Here is a 22,815-nt window from a genome sequence, read left to right as displayed (position 1 = left end):
AAGAGTATCTAGGGGCTTCATGCTCATTTCCATCATATAACTTCTATAAGTTATCTCACAGGAACTGGACAGCCCAGGCCTTGCTGTACCAGGTCTCCTGGTGACAATACCAAACACTCATAGATGAAGGTGGCAATGGCTGAGAGGCCTCCTTGGGTTCCTCACCACGCCAGAAAGGCAGGAGAACATGATGGATAAGTGCCCAATTTACCCACAAACGGGCTTGACTCCCGGCTCATCTATATACTAGTGTGTGTCTTTGAGTTCTAGTTATCTTATTTATTTGTTTATTACGCAATCAAGTTTCTTGACCTTGGGCGGGTGGTTGGCTCAGTGGGTTAGAGCGCAGCGCTCATAACACCAGGGTCGCCAGTTCGATTCCTACATGGGCCAGTGAGCTGCGCCCTCCACAGCTAGACTGAAAGACAATAATTCGACTTGGAGCTGATGGGTCCTTGAAAAACACACTGTTTCCCAATATTCCCCAATACAAAGTTAAAAAAAAGTTACTTCACCTCCCTTTGCCTCCATTTCCTCATTCGTAAAATGGGCATGGATTGTAATAGACCCTATTTCATTAGGTAGTTGTGAGGGTTAACAGCTAATACTTGTAAAATGCTTAAATCAAATTATATCATTATCACTCAGTAGTTGAAGCTATTGTTCCAGTTGTTATTGTTGCATAACAATTTACTCCAACACTTTGCAGCTTAAAACAGCCATTTAATTATGCTCGTAGAATGTGAATGTGTGGCTCAGGAATCCAGACTGGGAACAGTAGGGATGGCTTGTCTCTGCTCCTCAAGGTCAGGGGCCTCAGCTGGGAGCACTTGACCCTGCGAGCTGGAATCCCAAGGCTCATCCTGGGGCCAGGGCTGGGGTGACTCACAGCATTGCCCACTGCAGCATCCATGCCTGGCCTATTTCTATGCTTTGAGTTTTCTCACAGCATGGCAGCCTCAGGGGAGTCGGACTCCCTAGAGGCTTGGGGCTCCAGGCACCAGTGTCCCTGTGACCCAGCCTCAGAAGTCACACAAGATGACTCTGTGCAACCTACTGGCTGAAGCAGTCACAAGCTCATTTAGATTTCCAGGAAGGGAACAAAGAATTTTGGAGCCACATTTTCAAACTGCCTCAGCTATTATTATTTTCAGAACTGTACAAGGGTCCCCTAGCTCAGAAGGTCTTGTCAATGCTGTCTTCTTTGCCGATATGCCTGGTTGTGTCTGTGGCACACGATTCCTGCTGGTTGAGGGTATGTGATGTATGTGAACTAATGTGTCTGTGGATGGGCACGCAGTGAGATAAGCTTGTGGTCACATGCATGCTGAGCTTGTATATGTGTTTTTGCCTGAGAGTGGGAATAAGTGGGGGTGTCCCCAGCCTGTCTCCTTTTCAGAATTCATAACTCTTCTATCGACCGGCCCACCTATTTCCACATGGATGCCTGATGAGCCCCTTAAACGTCAGACAGTCAAAAGGGAACTCTGGAGCTCTTTCCCCTGCCCGAGGTGCTCCTCTTCCAATCTGTAAATCCTTATGGAATCTACTCCAATCTGCCTGCTTTCCTTCATCTCCTCTACTACCGCCTTAGTACAAATCACTCCATCTCTCACCTGCAAGAGGCTCCCGTTTCCACCCTTGTTTTGTATAACCTCTCTAGAACTCCCAGTTATTTCTTATGTCAGTCAGACTAAAATCTGCACTCCTCACGCTGGCCTTCGAAGGCCTTAAGTGATCTGGCTCTTGCCAACCACTCCTTGAGACCCCATCTCACTCCACTCTCACTGTTACGCCCTGTGCTCCAGACACTGGTTTCATTTCTGTTGTTCATTTTACTCCTCAAGCTTCTTTCATCGCAGGGCTGTTGCCTTTGCTCTTCTTTCTGCCTGGAACCTGAGGTCTCAAATCCTATATCACCTCCTCGGAGCAGCCTTCCCAGACTGCAGCTAAAGCAGCACCTGTGCCTGCCTACCTGGCCACTCTCTAGCCACTCTCTAGCCTTTATCACTGGCTGGGATTTCTCTGGCTATTTAACTTCCTTCTTCCCTCTGTAGAAAGCAAACTGCATAAGAACAAACAAATCTGTCTCCCTTGTTCTTTCAGCCCACCCCAAATGCCTGGCACTGACACATGGGAGGTGTCCATACCTAAGTGTCCGATGAACGGAGGGTGACTCCACGGAGAGTGTCTGAGCAGCTGAAGTAGGTATGTGTGTGTCCGGATCAGTGTAGGTGTGTGTGTGTGTGTGTGTGTGTGTGTGTGTGTGTGTAGAGGTGTGTATGTGTGTGTGCGTGCGTACACTCTGGAGAGGCCACACTAGTGTGGACTGCAGTGATTTGGGGAGTCTCCTTCCGGTGGGGAGGACGGCATGTGGACCTCCCCCACAAAAGGGATGACTGTTGGCAGGACCCTGGGGAGGACAGTAAGTGTGGGGTGGGGGGCAGGCAGGGGCGGTCCCGGTGCCCCTCTGTCCCGCCTCCAGGGACGTGGCAGCGGCGCTGCGGGGCGGGCAGACGGGGAGGGAGGGACAGAGACGAGAGGCGGGCTGGAAAGTTTGTCCCGCGGCCGAGGCGAGGACTGAGCCAGGGGATGCGCGCCCAGGCTCCCAGCTCCCGCTGTCTGCCTCGGTGTCCTGCTCGCCATGGGTAAGTTGTCATCGGGGAGCCCCCGAGATCCCATCAGTGCGCGCGCCTTCCGCCCCCTGCTTCACACCCGGACCAGACACCGCCTACCCGGGTGGCGAGCCAGGGAAACCAGGCCTTGGCTGGGGGCTGGGAAGGGACTTAGGCGCACTTCCTTCCATGCTCCTTTCTGCCCAGAAAAAAGTGGCCCGAATATGCTCCTTACTTGATATGGAGCGCTCACTCCGGGCCAGGCCCTCTCCTGACTGCTTTAAGCCTCACAACAAACCTCAGGCAAGTGAAATGGTTCCTATTCTGCAGATGAAGAAATAGAGGCTCCACAAGGAGCAAATACATTACATTCACTGAACACCTCTGCTCGCCAGGTCCCAGAACAAAACATAAAACAAAACATGAACAAAACATAAAAACCTCTGCTCTAGAGATGAGTCAAAAGAGGGGAGACAGCGGGGATTAGAACCCAGAATTGTAGGGGGAGTAGGGAATTTCTCTGTTGCTACAGAGGGGCCAAAGTTTCTATGTTTCTCTCTGGATTCTGAAGCCTCAAAGGGTTACTTTGTCATTCATACACCTACTGTGTGGCAGACATTGGTTTACAGGTTGGGGACTCAGTGTGAACAAAATAGACCATATTCTTTTCTCTCATAGAGCTGACAGTCTAGGTGAGAAGTTGGATAAACAATTAAATAATCTCAAAGAGTGATCAGGTGCGGTGGAACACATACAATGAGGTGGTGTGACAGTGATGACGGAGGCAGGTTATTTAGGTAAGTAGGCAAGGAGGGCCTCCCAGAATAGGAGGCATCGGGGCTGATGTGGGCTTAAAAGAAGTGGGCTTAAAAGAAGTGGGCTTGCTAAGATCTGGGAGAAGAGCTTCCAGGCGGCAGGAACAGCAAGTGCAAAGGCCCTGAGGCAGGAGAGAGCAGGCCAGTATGGGTGAGCACAGTGGGCAAGGGGAGAGCAGTGGAAGGGAGGTCAGAGAGGTAGGCAGGGGCTAGATTCTGCAGGACTTTGTAGGCCATAGTGAGAAGTTTGGGTTTGATTTCAAATGACAAAAAGATTTTATGCTGGGGTGGGCACAACCTGAATTGCCTTTTAAAAACCCACTGGGTTGTTCTGTGGAGAATCATAATAGCTAACAGTGGCTATAAGGTAGGCAGGCATATGAGGCGGGTATTACTATCATCCCCATTTATAGATGGGGAGGCTCAGAATGGTTAAGTGAGTTGCCCAAAGTCACACAGCTGTGTGAGAAGCTAGGAGAAGCTAGGATAGAATCCCAGCACTCTGGCTCCAGTCTGCATCCCTAACCACTCAGGCATAGGACGATGGCACAACTGGTGACCAACTCCAGCTCTGGCTCCAGGGTCTAATTTGGGGGCTAGGATTTGCTCCTATTCCTGTTCATGGCCACTTCCAGACCCTGGACCTTGCCACGTGCTCAAGAGCCAAGATCCTTTCTGCCTGGATTCTGTACGTCCTCAGAGTTTGTTCATTCATTCATCTGATCATCATTTATTCAACAAGTATTTATTGAGTGCCTATTATATGCCAGAACTATCCTCAGCGTCAGGGAGTCAACTGAACAAACAAACAATTCCTTTGGGGCTGACATTCTGGTGGGGAGACCAATAAATGTGTCAAATATATGGTTATTGCAGATGGCGAGAAGTACCGTGGAGAAAAATAAGCAGGGAAGGGCTGGATGCTATGGGGAGGCTGCAATTTTAAGTAGAGGGTCAGGGAAGGTGATGTTTGAGCAAAGACCTAAGGGAGGGTGGGAAGGAATGGAAGAGGATGCTTCCCCAGCAGAGGTGACAGCTGGTAAAAAGCCGTGACCTGAGATGTGCTTGGAGTGAGGAGCCGAGTGAGAGGAGAGCCGCAGGGCCTTGAAGGTCACTGTAAGGACTTTGGGTATTTCCGAGGGAAGAGGGAGCCGTGGAGGGCTCTGAGCAGGACGACATGGTCTGACTGAGGCTTTCACAGGATGTCTCTGGCTGCTGTGCAGCATTAGATTAGGTTCAGAGGCCCCTGTCACAGCCCTTGAAATGCCACGTGGTGATACCACCCTGGTCCCAGACTCAGTCATTGAGGAAAAACCTCCCTGAGCCCCCCCTTGGGTGTCAGGGCAGATCTGGGTCCCAGGAGACACAGAGACAGTAAGTCTCCGTCCTGTCCTGTCCTGTCCTTCCAGTTTGACAAGCTGGACACATCAACCAGCTCATGATACGGTGTGGGCAAATGAAGGGAGAATGCACAGTTGGTTGGAAGTGAAAAATGTGGCTTGGAAAGTTGAGGAATTAGTGAGGGCCTCCCTCAAACTAGCTTAACCAAAAAAAAAGGGGGGGCAGGGAGCGTTAATTTATACGTCTCTGAAAAGTTCAGGCGCAGATGGACAGTTCACAGATGGAAAGTTCAGGCACTGGGGACTCAGGCAGTGCTGTCAGGAATCCCTCTTGGGGAAGATGGCCTCCAACAGCTCCAGGCAGGTAAACAACCATTTCACTTGATTGCCTCACATGGCCGGAAAGAACCTTCCTTTCTGGCAGTAAAGTCCAGGAACTGAGGGAAGGGGAGCAAAGGGAGGTGAAGATGGGGCAGAACCCAGGCAGCATAATCTCCCCAGGGTGTTTATTGATGGTCATGAACAGGTAGGACAAGGCCAGCCTGGGAATGGTTGGGGGCGGGGGGAGGTGTTGTTTCTCTGAGGGGCGGGGATGATGGGGAGAAGGGTGAGCAGAAAGGGGGGGCATTTCTCCACCCATGAAACGCTTCCTCCTGCACAAAAATTGCCTAACAGAGATGGGGAGAGGCAGAAATAAGAGAGAACAGAGAGAAATCATGTTATGCCAAGGTTTTCTAATGGAGTGGTTAAGAGTCTGGATTGTGGAGCCAGACCACCTGGCTGTGAATCTAGGCACAGCTACTGACTACTTTTGACTTGAGGTAAATCACTTCACCTCGCTGATTATCAGTGCATTCACTCGTAAATAATACAAAAGCCCACCTTATGACGTTGTGGTGAGAATTACATGCGTTACTGCCCTCAAGCGTTCAAAGCAGTGCTCTTGTCAGGTCCTGGTGGCTTGACTGTGGCCAGCCGAAGGTCCCTGGGATGTCAGTGTCATGCTTAGCATGGGGTGAGATAGATATTGCTGGATTACTCTAGAAATCCAGAAATATTGCTCAGAAATATTACTCAGAACCATTTAAGTACGTGAATTAAAAATTAAAGAGTAACCTGTAAAACTGCACTGCCGATACGGCCGGCAGCCGCTAGCCACATGTGGCTAGTTTTACATTCCAATTAATGAAAATTAAATAAAATTTAAAACGCAGTTCCTCAGTCACATTTGCCACATTTTAAACGCCCCGTATTCACATATGCTGGTGACTACCGTACATCACCTCTCTCCCCAGCCCAAGCCTTCCAACGCTTCCACCCACTGACAGTGAAATTTGTCATTGTCCTGCTGACTTGCCAAGCGCCCCATGATCTGGCCCTGTCTGCTTCTCCTACCTCATCCTCTCCTCTCGCTGTCACTCCTGCGCTCCAGCCGCTCTGGCCTGGATAGCCAGAGTGATTAGCACAGTGACGAAAAGCCTGCACTCTGTAGCTACATCAGCTCTCCCACTTACTTGCTGTGTGACCATGAGAAAGTTTCTTAACTGGTCTGCGCTTTGGAGGATGATGCTAATAGTAATATGTTATATGTTACAGGGCTGTTGTAAGAATTAAATGAGCAAATACATGGAAAGCTCTTAAAAGAGGACCTGGCACTTAGTAAGTGCCAAGTAAGTAGCTAGTCATATTAATAGTTATTGTTCAAACATACTTGCTTCAGGGCCTTTGTTCTTGCTATGCCTCCTGTCTAGAATGTTCTTCTCCCAGATTTTACATGGCTTTGACCCTCACTTCATTCAGATCTCTGCTCAAATTTCCCCTCTTCAGAGAGGCCTTAGCTAACTATCCTATTTAAAACAGAACTCCTCCGTCACTTTCAATCCCGTTTCCCTGCTTTTTTTTTTTTTAAATGATACCCATGACCACCTGAAGTTATGTATTTATTTGTTTCTCATCTGCCTTTTTCTACTAGAATGTCAGGTCCTTGACAACACCACTGAATTGCCAGCCTTCAGAATACTGCCTGGTGTGTTGTAGATGTCAGATAAATACGTTTGTGAATGACTGGATGGATGGATGGATGGATGGATGGATGGATGGATGGATGGATAAAGTGGATGGATGGATGGAAGGATGGATGGAAGGATGGAAGGATAGATGGATGGAAGGATGGATGGATGGATGGAAGGATGGATGGATGGATAAAGTGGATGGATGGATGGATGGATGGATGGATGGATGGATGGATGGATGGATGGAAGGATAGATGGATGGAAGGATGGATGGATGGATGGAAGGATGGATGGATGGATAAAGTGGATGGATGGATGGATGGATGGATGGATGGATGGATGGATGGATGGAAGGATGGAAGGATAGATGGATGGAAGGATGGATGGATGGATGGAAGGATGGATGGATGGATAAAGTGGATGGATGGATGGATGGATGGATGGATGGATGGATGGATGGATGGATGGATGGATGGAAGGATGGAAGGATAGATGGATGGAAGGATGGATGGATGGATGGAAGGATGGATGGATGGATAAAGTGGATGGATGGATGGATGGATGGATGGATGGATGGATGGATGGATGGATGGATGAATGGATAAAGTGGATGGATGGATGGATGGATGGATGGATGGATGGATGGATGGATGGATAAAGTGGATGGATGGATGGATGGATGGATGGATGGATGGATAAAGTGGATGGATGGATGGATGGATGGATGGATGGATGGATGGATGGATGGAAGGATAGATGGATGGAAGGATGGATGGATGGATGGAAGGATGGATGGATGGATAAAGTGGATGGATGGATGGATGGATGGATGGATGGATGGATGGATGGATGGATGGATGGACAAATGAATAGGTGGATGGATGGAGTAGCTGGGTGGATAGATGGAGGGGTTGACAGATGGAGAAGAGGTTGGATGGACAGGTGCCCTGGCAAGGAACCATTCTGAACTCGACTACTCTCACTTTTGTTTTCCAGGCCGTCCCCCACCCCGCCTGCCCCTGTGTGCCTCTGTGTCTTTGCTGGGTGGCTTGACCTTTGGTTATGAACTGGCAGTCATTTCAGGTGCCCTGCTACCACTGCAGCTTGACTTTGAGCTAAGCTGCTTGGAGCAGGAGTTCCTGGTGGGCAGCCTGCTCCTGGGGGCTCTCCTCGCCTCCCTCGTAGGGGGCTTCCTCATTGACCGTTGTGGCAGGAAACAAGCCATCCTTGGGAGCAACGTGGTGCTGTTGGCGGGCAGCCTGAGCCTGGGCCTGGCCAGTTCCCTGGCCTGGCTGGTCCTGGGCCGCTCAGCCGCTGGCTTTGCCATCTCCCTCTCATCCATGGCCTGCTGTATCTACGTGTCCGAGCTGGTGGGGCCACAGCAGCGAGGAGTGCTGGTGTCCCTCTACGAGGCTGGCATCACCGTAGGCATCCTGCTCTCCTACGCACTCAACTATGCACTGGCCAGTGCCCCCTGGGGATGGAGGCATATGTTGGGCTGGGCCGCTGCACCTGCTCTGCTCCAATCCCTCAGCCTCCTGTTTCTTCCTGCTGGTGCCGATGAGACTGCAGCCGATAAGGACCTCATCCCTCTCCAGGGAGGGGAGGCCACCAAGTCGGGCCTGGGGAAGCCAAGATACTCCTTTCTGGACCTCTTTAGGGCACGGGATAACATGCGCGGCCGGACCACAGTGGGGTTGGGGCTGGTGCTTTTCCAGCAGCTAACAGGGCAGCCCAATGTGCTGTGCTATGCGTCCACCATCTTCCACTCGGTCGGCTTCCGGGGGGGAGCCTCAGCTATGCTGGCCTCTGTGGGGCTTGGCGCAGTGAAGGTGGCCGCTACCCTGACTGCCATGGGGCTAGTGGACCGAGCGGGCCGTAGGGCCCTGTTACTTGCTGGCTGTGCCCTCATGGCCCTGTCGGTCAGCGGTATAGGCCTTGTCAGCTTTGCTGTGCCCATGGACTCAGGCCCAAGTTGCCTGGCCGTGCCCAATGCCACCAAACTGTCTGGCCTCCCTGGAGACTCTGGCCTGCCAATCGGCTTATCTCCACCTCCATTGTCAACAACCAGCGAGAATCAAGGGGAGCCGGTCTTGTCAACATCTAAGAAAACCAAGCCTCGTCCCGGAGCTGAGGATCCCACAGCCCGTCCCCTGCCAGCCCTGAGCACGGCCTCCTCTGCACCCCCTTCTGCCCCAGAGCATGCCCTGCTGCACTGGACAGCCTTGGTCTGTATGATGGTCTTTGTGAGTGCCTTCTCCTTTGGATTTGGACCAGGTAGGTGAGAGTTTCTTGCAGTAACTCTGAGTCTTCTACCTCTCCTAGCAGGAAGATTGTGGATCGTATCCATCAGGGTGTCGGAGGGACTCTAGAGGTGGCTTCACCATGAAGCCAATAAAGCTTGAACTTCAGGCTCCTCCTTGTTTGCAGGCACTCCTTCCCAGGGCAGGGCCTAATTTTATGTTTGTAATTATTTTTTTCTTAAAAAGGCCTCCAAATCATTTAAACTTCAGTCCTCATAAAAGCCAAATTAGCTCCCGGAAAGCTCGCTCAAAAGGCTTCACCGTATTTCCCCGAAAATAAGACCGGGTCTTATACTAATTTTTGCTCCAAAAGACGCATTGTGGCTTATGTTCAGGGGATGTCATCCTGAAAATATTATGCGAGGGCTTATTTTCCCGTTAGGTCTTATTTTCGGGGAAACATGGTACTTGAATTTAAGGAATGAGGTGACAACCATCCTGATTTGCCCAGGACTGAAAGTCTCATGTCCTTGGAACCCCTCGTCCTGGGGAAACTGAGACTGTTGATCCCTCGAAAGGGCTTCTTACAGCCATGTGGGGGAAGCATCTGGGAGATTGGATGTCAGGAGCCTGACATTGTTTGAACCACACCGATGGGAGGCTGCCTGCTGGCCCGTGGGTGCCTGGCCCCGGGTCCTGGCTGCAGCCTAGGAGCCCTCCCTGTTCTCCTGTCCTAGTGACCTGGCTTGTTCTCAGCGAGATCTACCCCGTGGAGATCCGAGGGAGGGCCTTCGCCTTCTGCAACAGCTTCAACTGGGCCGCCAATCTCTTCATCAGCCTCTCCTTCCTCGACCTCATCGGTGAGTCCGCTGCCCTAATATCTTGGCCCAGTTCCTTCTAGATCCAGCGACAATTTCCTCCTGACTGGGCCAGGGCTTCCTTATCTGTCGGGGTATAAGTGACAGAAAAACCCAATGCAAACCAGTTGATGAACAAAACGGACTACTTTGTCTTAAATCCCTGAAAAGAGGAGGGTGGTTGGACTGAAGCAAGGCCGATCCAGAGCCTGCAACAAAATCATCAGCCCTCTTTCGTCTCTCTCCACGCTGCCTCCCACACCGTGGGCTTCCTTCTCAGGCAGACGCCTCGTGGTGGCAAAGGTGACCACCAGCAGGTGTCTTCAGCCTGGCACCCCCGTGCAAGGAGAGCTTTCTTTCGCAGTGGCTCCTACCCAAGTCCTGAGACTGCTGCTCATTCAAGATCACATGCCCATCCCTGAACCAATCACTGTGGCTGAAGGGCTGTCTCCACCCCCCTGGCTCCAGGCGCTGGGCATATACCCATCCTGGAGCCAGGAGGTGCCACAGCCTTACCCAAAGCTGTGGACCGCAAGTTGGAGGGGAGTCATCCCCCAAAAGAAAATTGGGGTGCTGCTATCAGAAAAAGAGAGAGGAGAGGTTGGGAGACAAAGACAACAGAAAATGTGATCTGTGAGGCTTCCCCCTCATTCCAGGGTGTCAGTGAGAGGACTGGCTTAATTGACGACGGCGGGGGGGGGGGGGGGGGGGCGTCAAAGCCGAAGGAGAAGAACTGAAGTGTTCACTTTTCCTCGTCCTGATTGGTGTGGTGGGGGAACAAACTCCAGACAGATCTGACTATGGGGCTCTGCTCCCTCACCCCCAAATGCAGTCTCTTCTCTGTTGCTGGGAATCAAGCAGGAGAGTTTTTGTAGCAGCAGAACTACTCTTCAAATAAAACTTTGTGCAGAAGTTCCATGGAAGTGTCCGACCACATCCAGAGCCCCCAAGCACGCTGTATAATTCTCCAGGGTGCAGAACAAGTGATGGTCCACATCAGCACTGGTGGACCATTGTCTGAGACCAGTGGGTGCAGGAGCTGCAACTTTTTCTTTTCGTTCTAACCCAGCTCAAACTGGCTTATACCCACCTGCCAACAGGAAGGTTTTCTCAGATCTAGTTTAGATGACATCACCTCTTCTACCTAGCATTCAAACTCAGTCTGAGCCGGGCTGGGGTGGGGTGGGGATTATATAGGCCCAGAACACTGGGGAAGGGTCTCTGAGATGCTGAATGCATATGGCCCAAGGTCACTGGTACACCTTGGTCATCCGGGCCACAGTGAGTGGGGCTCCTTCACTGTGGGCCCCGAGGCACAGTTCTTAGGGTTCAGTTCTTTTCCTACTTCCTGCAGCCAGGTGTTTCTACTTCAAAGGCGCAGCCACCCCTGGGGGGAAACACTGGTAGAAGAATCTTCCCACCATACCTGTCTCCCACCCCTAGTTTTAGGGAAATCTAGGCTTCTCCCTGCTGCCTCAGTCTTCAAGCATTCTCTTTATGTGGAATGAACAAGTGGGTGAGAGTCGAAGGAAGGATAGACAGGGTCTATGAGAATTGTATCCTATCCTTATCATCCTCGTTTCATAGGTGGGGAAATATGTCCTGCCTGAGTCCAGTCAGGTAATGAGCAGGCTAGAACCCAACCCTCCTGACTCCCAGCCCAGCTCTCTCCAGGCTGGTATACAGATTAAGTGAGGTCAGGCTGGTCAAGGGAGGCTGCTCGGAGGAGGTGTGGCCATGGCTATTTAGAGGTGAGAATGACATCTGACACCTCATTTGCGCTTTTTCTCTGGTCTCTTCCTTCACAGCCTTCTTTCTTTCTCTCTGGCTGACTGACTTCAAAGGAGTCAAGGTCATCCCTACGGGTCCTGGTCACTGGCCCTGAGACCCTGACCCCCACCTGAGTCTCCAGCAAGAGGGAGGGGCTGAGGTTTTGTCTTCTCTCTCAAACCAGTCTGACACAGGCCAAATTGGCTGAAACTCAGTTCCCTGAATCCTTATGTCACTGAAAAACCAGTTCATGGAATACCTGAGGATTATTTTTGTGTTGTTTTTTTTCGGAGCTGGGCTTTGCCAAGGCTGCAGCCTGCAGTTGTTTTGCTGCCAAGGTGAATGTTACTTCCTCTCTGTTCACATTTTCAGATTCTGAGCGCACAACACTGGTTAGCGTTTTAGATGCGGGTAAATGGCCTTTTCCATAAAGACAAGCTGCCCTTGTCAACGCTTGTGGCTCTGAGCCCTAGCTCTTTGCCTGCCTCGGGGACAACGAGTCCTAGTCCTTCTTTAAGGTACTTGCTTATCTGACAGTTGTTGGTCGTTCTGCAAATTGACCATCGGGAAATTCTGCTTTGGGTGAACTGACTTTTTGGTGCTCCACCTGGAAGCAGCCAGGTGGCTGTGCCCTGGCCCACACTCCCACCCTCCCATTCCCAGGCACCATCGGCTTGGCCTGGACCTTCCTGCTGTATGGGCTGACTGCTGTCCTTGGCCTGGGCTTCATCTATTTATTTGTCCCTGAAACCAAGGGCCAGTCGTTGGCAGAGATAGACCAGCAATTCCAGAAGAGACGGTAAGCGGGACAGGGCGGGTCTGGAAGAGTCCCATCTAACCCTGAGCACTTGGCTGCAGGAGCTTAGCCTCCCCTTGCAAAAGAGCGTTTTTCTTCTCTTCCTGTCGCTCTTACTGGCTGGACGCTGTGCATTTGATCCTGTCTTCATATAGGAACTGTTTTCCTCGAGTTGTTTTATATCTTCCCACAGCAGAGTTTCATTTGACTTTAAGCCCAGCTCACAGGAAATTTTAAATCGTAATTATGGACTCATGAGAAGTTAGAATTGTAGAATCCTAAAACCAGAATTGTAGAATCCTAAAACTTAGAGTCATGGAAGCTCGGAGAAACAAACCATTATGACTGTGGCCTTTTAAAATTGCACACAAAGAACTGTGGGCTTAGTCTACTCATTCAGTGGGTATTGAAGTCCCTACTATGTGTCAGGCAGTATTCTGGGCTGTAGGACATATGGCTGAGAATAAGATGGAAAAGGCCCTTGTCCTCATGGAGCTTCCATTCTAGTCCGGGAGGGGGACAGAAAATAAGCAAGCCAACATCTGCATCAACAAGAGCATTTCAGTTAATGATGTGTAGCTGGAAGAAAATAAAGCAGCAAAATACATTGAGAGAGCCTGGTTGGTGGAAAGGGGAACAGAAGGGCAGGGGATTGTGGCTAAATTAAGTGGGTGGTCAGAGAGGGACGGCCTCTCTGTGGATGTGCAATTTAAGTTAGTAAGAAGGAGGCAGCCATGGAACGATGAGGGGGAGGAGCGTTCCAGGGAGAGGGAACAGCAAGTGCAAAGGCCCTGAGGTTGGGAGTGTGTCTGGAATATGCAAAGAACAATAAGGAAGCCAGTGTGTCTGGAACAAAGGGAGTGAGGAAGGAAGGGTAAAAGGTCAGAGCAGCCAAGAGGGTAGGAACTAGATCACAGAAGGTCTTTAGGTCATAGAGAGGAGTTCAGAATCTTAGCACCATGGGACCTTGGGCTGTTCAAATAAGAGAAGAGAGGAGTGAGGACATCAGAAAGGACCCCAAAGCACCACAATCATAAGCGTCCTTGGCAAATGCCCTTGGTTACTTCTTGTAGCAAAAGGGAGTCGCCAGCCACTGACTGCCCATTCTATTCCTGGGAGGCCCTAAAAGATTGAAAAAATAAACCATTCTAATACGGAATTGGAAATTGCTTCCCTGCAGCTGCCTGCCAAGCCTTACCCCAATCTGGCTTTTGAGGGGATACAGAACTAGTGCAGTGTAAAAACCTCTAACCTGGTTCACCCCACCCCAGAGTGTCCTCTGCCAGTTTGCTGGGTGATGCCTTCTGCAGGCCCCTCAGTGACCCAGTTGTATTAGTTAGGGGATAGATTTGGCTGCCTGGAATAGTCGAAATGTCAGCGTCCAGGACTGGGGCAGCAGCCATGCCCTGAGAGGTCATCCAGGGTCCCAGGCTCTGTCTCGTTGCTCTGCCATCTCTTCAATATTACCTTTTCCGTGTGTCCTATGACAGTGAACCACCACATTCCTGCAGGGGGAAGAGGAAGAGAAGGATGCCGCCTAAGACACACAGGTCACCTCCACCCACATCCTTTTGGCCAGGACTTGGCTACACGTCCATGCAGGGGCGGCTGAGAAACATGGCCTGTAATCTGGGTCACCACGTGCTCAGCTGAAAATCAAGAGTGCTATTACTACACATAAAATGGGGACAGATACTAGGAGCCACCTGGGTCTCTGCTAGACTGGCTTTTTTGGGAGAAGATTCCAGACCCCTCCTCTGGACAAAGAGCAAAGTAGACAGAGAGGCCAGTGGGAGCCAGCTTTGAAATAAGACAGGATGTGGTTGCAGCCAAGGGGAGTGTCGGGCTGGACCTGGCTCCTCAGGGTCCCGTGAAGGTGAGGGCAGACGCAGGGAGACCAAGATGAGCAGTTGGGTACTTTAGAAGATGGAAATGCATATGAAAGCAGGAAGCAGGAAAGGTCAGGTAGGAGTGGGAGAGGGGTGGGTTGGGGGCCTCAGGGCCTGGGCCACTCACTCCCTTTCTCCCCAGGGAAGGCCCCCAGGTCCCGCTACCCTCTGACTCCACTCACTCTCTGCTTGACAGGTTCACCCTGGGCTTTGGCCATAGGCAGAGCACTTCTGGCGTCCAGTACAGCCGCATCAAGGAGTCCTCCTGAAGAGTCCATCTGCCTGGAAGATTCTGGAACCATGGTGTTAGCGGACGGTCTCTAGCATCCTGCTTGCCTAGGCCCCAGAGCACAAGTTCCAGGTGGTCCTTTGAGACTTGCCTCTGCCCCAGAGGAGGTCTTTTGTGCTGGGATGAAAGGGATGAAAGTCTGAGAACCTAAACGTCTTCATTTTGAGTCTCAGACTCAGAGGGATCCCAAGGATCTGCCTTCTTGCCTCAGTTTCCCCATCGACTGCACATCTCTGCAGTTCTTAGAGAATCTCATATGGAGTTTCCACTGCTCCCTAGACTTTCTCGAAGAATCTGTGGGGTACCAATCCTGGCGGGAAGTCTCCTCTGGTATCATCTATAAATCCAGCTGAAGATACCACATTCTCTGCTCTCTTTGTCCATCTGGCTGGGACTTTTCAGCAAGGGGGAAGCCTGCTTTTTGGCTCTTAGGTCTCATGCTCTTACCCAGAATATTTATCATGCACCAGCAACTCAGCCTGGTTGACAGGAGGCTTGAGTTCTAATCCTGATGCTGCTGGTGTCATGGCTGTATGACTCTGGGCCTCAGTTTCCCTCATATGCACGTGAGGGACCTGGACCACCTTCTTCTTAGGATCCCTTCTGACACCAGTGAGTTGGGATTCTAAATGCTGGTAATACAGCAAATGTTCAGCACGAGCCCTGCTCTCAAGTCATTAGTCATCTGTCAGAGAGATGTAAGTTTTATTAGGGGAAAGGTGAATGGAAGTCCAGAACTGTGTGCACTACAATCCAAGAGCCATCCCGGTGCATGTAGCGAGCTCCAGGAGCTGGGTTTGGAGGCTGACACACCTGGCTGTCAGTGCTGCCTTTGTCTCTTGGCAGAAGTTGACCTTGACTAAGTAACAAGTCCCTCAAGCCTCAGTTTCTTCATCTGCAGAATGGGGGTGATTATGTCCCTGGGGGTATATTTAACGCTGTCTCCCTTCAGGATGGTCTGCAGCTGGTCCCACTCAGCTAGTCGGGGCATGGGGAGGTTCAGTTTACCCTCAGTACCCAGTCCCCTCCCTTGGGGACATTGTAAAGGACCATCCCCCAACAGCTGAGACAGATGGAGACTGAGCAGGTAAGCTCAGGCCAGAGGTCACTAAAGGACAGGACTGGCAAGAAGGAGTTCCTAGATGCTGAGAGTGAAGAGCTCGAGCGGGTCCAGGGTGCTGGCATCAGACAAGGCTTTGTCACCCGTGTCTGTGCACCTGGGTGTTGACGCAGCCCCCACAGGACCGTGGTCCCTCAACTTCTTGCATTTGGAGATACAGATGTTCCTGGACTTATGATGGGGTTACATCCCAATAAACCCATCGTCAAGTCAAAAATGCATTTAATGCATCTCACCAAGTGAACATCGCAACTTAGCCTAGCCTACGTGAAACATGCTCAGAACACCTTCAGTAATTAGCCTACCGTTGGGCACAATTGTCCAAAATACGAATATACTGTACAGTTTTGGTTTCACCCTTGGGATCGAGTGGCTGACGGGGAGCTGTGGCTCAGCAGCACCAGAGTACCATACTGCATATCACCAGCCCCGGAAAAGATCACAATTCAAAGTACTTTTCTACTGACTGAATGCGTATTGCTTTCACACCATCGTAAAGTCAAAACATAAGTTGAACTATCGTAAGTAGGGGAACATCTGTGTGTCCCTTATATCCAGTGGTGTGCTGGAGCCGGCTTGTACTGGCTTGTGAGAGCTGATGGTTAAATTTTCAGGATTTTTGCAAGCTGGTTGTTAAACGTAGACTCTAAAAAAAATTAAGGGACTTACACTTATAATCAAATATATTAAAAACAAAGATAACAAATACTAAAATGTTATCACTTCCTTATTTTGCCACATTTTACAATGATCTGTGCTCTCGAGGTTATTTACATCTGTTGTATCTTTTGAGGGACATGGGAGAGGTGAGCATTTTCTCCCCATTGGATGTTCAAGGATGTCAAGTCAGTCACTCAAAAGGAAAGTGGCCTTAGGGAGTGTATTTGCATCACAGAGATTGGGGAACATTACAAATCAGGACTTGATTTATTGTCTTGTTGATTTTCCAGTCTAAAGAACTTGATGGATAAAATGTTAATAATGCAAATTAAACTTAAAAGTATGTCTGTCGTATCTACTCTGATATCTTGTAAGTGGCACACAAAAATTGAGAGCCTGTTGTTTTGAACATTGTTCTGAAGTTTAGCAAGCAAGCTGTTTATGTCCTTGGTTTCGTTTGACTCAGTAACATAAACAGAAATTTCAGCCGGCACTCATGTCAGAACTACCCTTGTGAGTGACTTCTGGCCGAGTCGTATTGTTATCAAATATTTGTTCATTGTCTAATTTCATCCTATCACGACTCAATTGCGATAATAGTTGGTTTTGCATACAAGACTTAGGCAAAAAAAAAACCCATTCTGTGAGAATTAATTGGCTATGTGGAATTTATAATAAAGAGTATCTTCAATAAAGTGTTTATTGTTCATAAATCTGTAAATTTTGTGCAACAAACAAACACTTCATCGCAGTAACATTTACACACACACACACACACACACACACACACACACACCCCGTTTTTTTCCTGGAGAGCACTTATCACATCACTGCTGAAATCTGTCTTTGTGTCCCCTTCAGAGCCAGTTCTTTCTCTTGGGACCCCAAGAGATGTCAACAAATGTTTTAATAAAATTGTAATAGGTAGAGCTAAATATATTAAATTATATAATAATCCCGACATTTGTGTAATATTTTGGCATGCTGCCATTCACCTCATTAAATAAAATAATTTTTAAGAACTAAATTGATTTAGTTCTTCCAACCTCTCTCAATTCCTAGGAGAACGCCTGTCTAGTCTCAGGGTAGATTCCCCCCTCTTTCGATCAGGGTCATAATGCACAGATCAGGCAGCGACTATAAAAGTGAGCCTGTTGGATTAAGACAGTGGGTAGTGAGGTCTGTGGAAAGCGCTGACCACAGGCCCTCTCTAAAAGGGCCGACGCTCAATTCCAGTTGGTGGCTGCCATATTCAGAATGTGAGACAACACGGACTAACCACCTGAATTTTCAAGAAAATCCAGAAATTCAGACTTTGGTGCAAATTTTCCTGATTTTTAAACGGTAGGAATTGATTCTTAATTGAACAATAGCGTTTAAGATCAAAACAAAACACACAAGCCGGCTAACTCATGACCTTTAACCTGTGCCTCAGTTCTTGATGCCTTTCCCTCTGAAACATTCCTGTCCTCCGGTTTTTCAGGCTCCCAGCTTAATCTCTTTACAGAGTGAGAGGGAGTGGGAGTCGTGGCTTCTGGAAATCAGCGCCAAGCAAACGGAGGGGCCAGGCAGCTTGAATTGAATAGGTGGGAGGGGTGTTACTGAACGTGGAGGAAAGAGACGTGGAGGGGAAATGGTTCATATCTCAAACATATTGTACTGGCACAGTCAGGTGTGGGACTTGGGTAATTGATTGCTCTTCTACTATTTCGGGACGATACCTGTCACTCACTAGGACTGGGCTCATAGTAGGTGCTCAGAATGGTTGAGTAACTGTCCCAGCAGCCTCCAGGGATACCTGGCCCTGAGTCAGGAGGATAATGAAGGCAAGGACCAGGTGGTAGTTCAGCGGGCGGGGGAGGGGGGCATCAAAAACATACTTCTGTTTGGGATACCTACTAGGTGCTCCGAGGTCATTAGCACCAACCAGAAAAGAGACATGGTCTGTTCCTTGGTCTGCAGAATGTGTGCTGGGAAATTCTTCTCCTTCACCCAGAATACCCCAGAATGACTTGGGGGAAGATCCCTCAATCCCTAGTCTATGCATAGCCCATTCACAGGTGTGCCCAGCACTTACCACCTTCCTGTTTTTTTGCTAAATTGTGTGACACGGACTACTTACTGAACGCTTTTCTTTAAAGTAATTTACCTTTTAACCTGTTGCACAGGTGGGTGATCTGTGGGGGGTGACCCTGCCCCGATTTCACCATAGGTTTTACTGTCTTGGTTATGATTTGATGGAGGATCATGGGATTCTCTGGCACAAAGGTGACCTGAAAGGAGCTGCAGGAGTGTGGGGTGGGATGCAGATGGGGTACACAGAGAGGAGGTGACCTGGCCAAGAGGGAGGACCCAGAAAGGGCACAACATGTGCAGTCAGGACACTAGGTTTGAGTTATGCTTTGGCTACTTGCTAGTTTTGCCTCTATGAGCCTCAGTTTCTTCATCTGTAAAATGGGGGTGGCAGAAGTTCCTACCTCAAAGGTTTGAGGACAATTAATTGAAATACCAGATGGGAAATCATTTTCCAAGCTGTAAAGAGTAGTGCATCTATAGGGAGTGGGGAATTCTCCGAAACTTTCCTCCTAGAAGTGGGCAGAGCTCCCCCAACCCAAGGGCTGCCCCCAGGGCCAGACTCAGTTTCCACGTTTGTTAATTTTTCTTTCCAGTGCAAATATTTTTTAATCTGTGGTATAGGAGGAGTATGGAACTTTGATATAAGGCACAAAATTTTCAGAACCATGCTCTGAAAGTGTTTCCAGGCCTCCACATGCTGGGGCCCATCCAGGGTAGAAAAATGTTTTCATGGATGGTTTGGTACATGGTTTTGGAGTTCTTCCTCCTACTGAAATTTTGAAGTGGAAAAGCTGACATTCTGCTTTTAATTGATCCTCACAAGATGTGAAAAGCTCTCAAGTTGGTTGTTATGTTGAAAGCTTCATATTCTAAATGAAATTACATAACTAAATCAATTTTGTTCTTTAAAATTATTTTATTTAATGAGATGAATGGCAGCACACCAAAATATTACACAAATTTCAGAATTGTTATTAATTTAATATGCTTAACTCTACCTTGCATTAAAATTGTATTAAAATATTTGTTGACCCAAATTTAGGTCTTCCTAAATTCTCTAGTTAATGCAGTCTCTCCCAATATTCGTATGAATTCTTTTCTGTGATGATATTTGAGAATCTTTAACGATTTTTATTGCACATAAACTCAATAGCTTTCACAATCTCTGTGCGTGTGTGTTTTCCCACTACAAAGCTGCTAAATTCTTCCAGATTTGGGGCCCCATGCCATCCCAGCTTTCCTGAGTCGACAAGCTGGGTTGCTGTTTCCTGAAATGTGATCCCAAAAGCTCTCTGTAGTATTTTATCTTTGCAATAATAAATACTACATTTATTTTTAAGCTGATCAATACAATTTCAATATGTAAAGCAATAAAGAGATTTTTTAAAAAAAATCTCCAAGTTGCATGTATGAGGTGAATAACATACCTTGTGTTTTATTGATTACATGGATAGAAACCTCCCAGATTACAGAACCGCTGGTGACACACAGTTTTAGGAATGCCAGAAGTAACTGTAAAAAAAGGCATTTTTCTCTTTGACTTTCCAAAAGCCAAAGCTACACCTAACACCAAATGGCCATTATTGTCTGAATGCTGATTATTGTCTGAATGCCACGGCCATCACCAGTCTTGGGTGTACATGAATTTTCTACTCTGAATGGATATTCGACAAAATATTAAGTGTTTATCTCTAGGTAGTGGGATAAGAAGGAATTTTAATTTGGTTGATTATGCTTTTCTGGGTTGTTAAAAATCTCAACAATAAACATAAAATTTGTAACATTTTAAAAGAACCTCAGTAAAAATTACTACAAACAATAAAATCAAAGTGAAGTTATAGTTGATTAGATTACTGTTCAGTAAATATTTACTTCCTCTCCATTCTCTGCAGAGTATAGTTTGTGGCCTCATTGATGTTATTCTTGTCCATGTGACTTGCTTTGGCCAATAGGATGTGGGCTGAAGCCACAGGTGCCAGTCCCCAGACTAGACATTAAGAGGCATTGGGTGTTTCACTCCTCTGGGAACTCCCGACATCTACCATCATAGCATGCCACAGCCCATCTAGCCTGGACCCCAGAATGACTAAACCTGAACCTGACCTCCAGCCAGCTCACATATCTGAAAGTGAGAAGGAAATACTAATTTAAGATTCTGGGATTGTTTGTTATGCAGCAAATGCTGACTAATACAGAATCCAACCAGGTAAGAAGTGTTTTGACCTCACCCACTGAGTACACCCTTGCCATGCCTGAAAGCCCCAAAATAATAACAACAATAATAAAATAGTCTTTGTTTTCAAAAATAGAAAATACTTAAAAACATAGAGAAAAATAAAAACCACCCATATCTTACCACCAAAATATAATCACTAACAACATCTTGGTGTGTCTTCATCGATCCTTTTCTCTCTGATGACAGATGAATGAGTTAACCAGGAAGACAGATAAAAGGCCGCCTCATCCTTCCAACTGTTCAGATCAAAACCTTGGAGGCATCCCTGACTCCTTTTTTTCTCTCTCACATCCAATCTGTTAGAAATCCTGCAGGCTCGGCAGAATTTGACCTGTTTTGTCACCTCCTCCATCACCATCACTACTACCACCACCATCTCTCACCTAGGTTGTTGAAACATCCTGATAACGGTCTTCTTACTTTTGTCCTCTCATCTACGTATTGTCCACACAGCAGCCAGAGTATCTTTTAAAAACTGAAGTCAGTCCATGTCATTCTGCTGAGCTGATCTCCCCAGGAGACGCCCTCTTACTCAGGGGAGCATTTATCACCACTTCTCAGGCCCTCCATGGGTTGCCCATCCTTTCCTCTCTGATCTCATCTTTTCTTAATCCCTTCCCACACATCTGACACACTCCACCTCCTGTCCTCAGCTCTTTCTGTGCTCTGTGGTGGGAATGTGCTCACGACAAATAGGTGTATGGCCCACTGCCTTGCTTCATTCCACTTGTTATTCAGGAAGGCCTTCCCTGGCTCCCATAGTTAACATTTCACGTTCACACAGGTACGCACACGTGCACACACATGCACACACTGTTTCACACTCCTCCTTCCCTGCTTTTGTTCCTCCTTCATCCCTGACACTAACATGCTACATACCTCACTGATTTGTTCATTTACTACCCATATCCCTTGCTAGAATATAAGTTCCATAAAGGCAGAGCATTTTTACCTGTTTTGTGTTATTTTTTGCCATTGTATTTTCCATGTCTAGAACAGGGCCTGGCACATAAGTAGACACTCAATAAATATTTGTTGAATAAATGAATGAGCGAGTGAATGAATGAGTGAATGTAAAGTGCCTGGAATGTTGCAGATACATAATAACTGGTAATCATTAGCACCAAAAAGGTTAATAAAAGATGGTTTCTTCCTCATACATTGTAGATGCCGTAAAAAGTTGATTAAAATGTTTAAATGGAGCGTAAATATATAAAGTCATAAAGTCCACTGGTAGAACAAACAATAATATAACTAATAAAAACACGGAGATGAAAAGAAGAAGAGGCAGTGAAGGGAAGGTATGTGAACAAAATTCCTCAACTTTCTTATCACTAGACGCTGTTGTGTAGGGTTGACAATTTTAGGAAATAGCACTCTACGTTAATGTCTTAAAGCAGAGCCCCCAATGCTCTGGAAACTTGTCTTCATGTGTATTCTATTTGGCCCAAACATTACTTTTAAAAGTTTTGAGTAAGTTGCCAACTTTTAAAACTTGGGATATAGCATGTAACTCCGTATTTCTTTCTGCCTTTTCTCTTGAAAAAGATGGGGCCACACTGGGCCTGCATTCTGAAATACAGCCACCAGGTGGCGCAGAGTAGCAGCGCCTCCAGTTAACATGCGGCTTGAACCCTTGGCTTGCTACCAACCCAACTCAGCTTTTCATTCCTGGTATAAACATTTAATGGCAACAACATAGAAAATAAAAGAATAATTCTAACTGTAGTTATGTCAAGGCAGTGGGGCCTGGGAGAGTTAAAAAGATAGGAGAGGAGGGTAGTTCCCCATTTAGAACCTTCTATGCTACTTGTGTGTTCATGTGAATTCAGGTACACGTGACTTGTTTCAATAACGAAGGGACCAGTTAGGTTAAAAAAAATCATTTAAATATACACTTGTTACTTTAGAAAAATTGCAAAACGCTGAAAAATATGAAAGTCAGAAATAAAAGCTGTCCATGCCTTATTAGTTACGAAAAAACAATTTGGTGTATGTTCACCCAATCCTTTGTCTACGATGAAACAGCAAGCTAGTTAGAAATAAAGATAGATATCCAGATAAATCGATATTTTCACATCATTAAGATCATACTGT

At 47.8% G+C, this 22,815-nt stretch overlaps 1 protein-coding gene across 2 annotated transcripts; it reads left to right on the top strand.

Annotated features, from left to right (window-relative positions):
* Nucleotides 1-2,505: 2,505 nt before the first annotated feature.
* SLC2A10 (solute carrier family 2 member 10) lies at nt 2,506-17,115 on the top strand (the record flags this gene model as incomplete). 2 transcript variants are annotated; one of them, XM_081033698.1, is made up of 5 exons in its annotated part: nt 2,506-2,648; nt 7,779-9,059; nt 9,763-9,885; nt 12,316-12,451; nt 14,534-17,115. In XM_081033698.1, the coding sequence occupies 5 exons, from the start codon at nt 2,645-2,647 to the stop codon at nt 14,604-14,606; spliced, it is 1,617 nt and encodes a 538-aa protein (XP_080889824.1). In that variant the 3' UTR covers nt 14,607-17,115. The 2 variants fall into 2 exon arrangements, with proteins under 2 accessions (XP_080889824.1, XP_080889823.1); XM_081033697.1 differs by lacking the exon at nt 2,506-2,648 and having other exon boundaries at nt 7,685-9,059.
* Nucleotides 17,116-22,815: the final 5,700 nt, after the last annotated feature.

This window comes from Rhinolophus hipposideros, assembly GCF_964194185.1.
Source record: "Rhinolophus hipposideros genome assembly, chromosome: 22".
NCBI lineage: Eukaryota > Metazoa > Chordata > Mammalia > Chiroptera > Rhinolophidae > Rhinolophus > Rhinolophus hipposideros.
The sequence above is the reverse complement of the archived record's forward strand: the minus strand, read 5'-3'. Positions and strand labels throughout refer to the sequence as shown.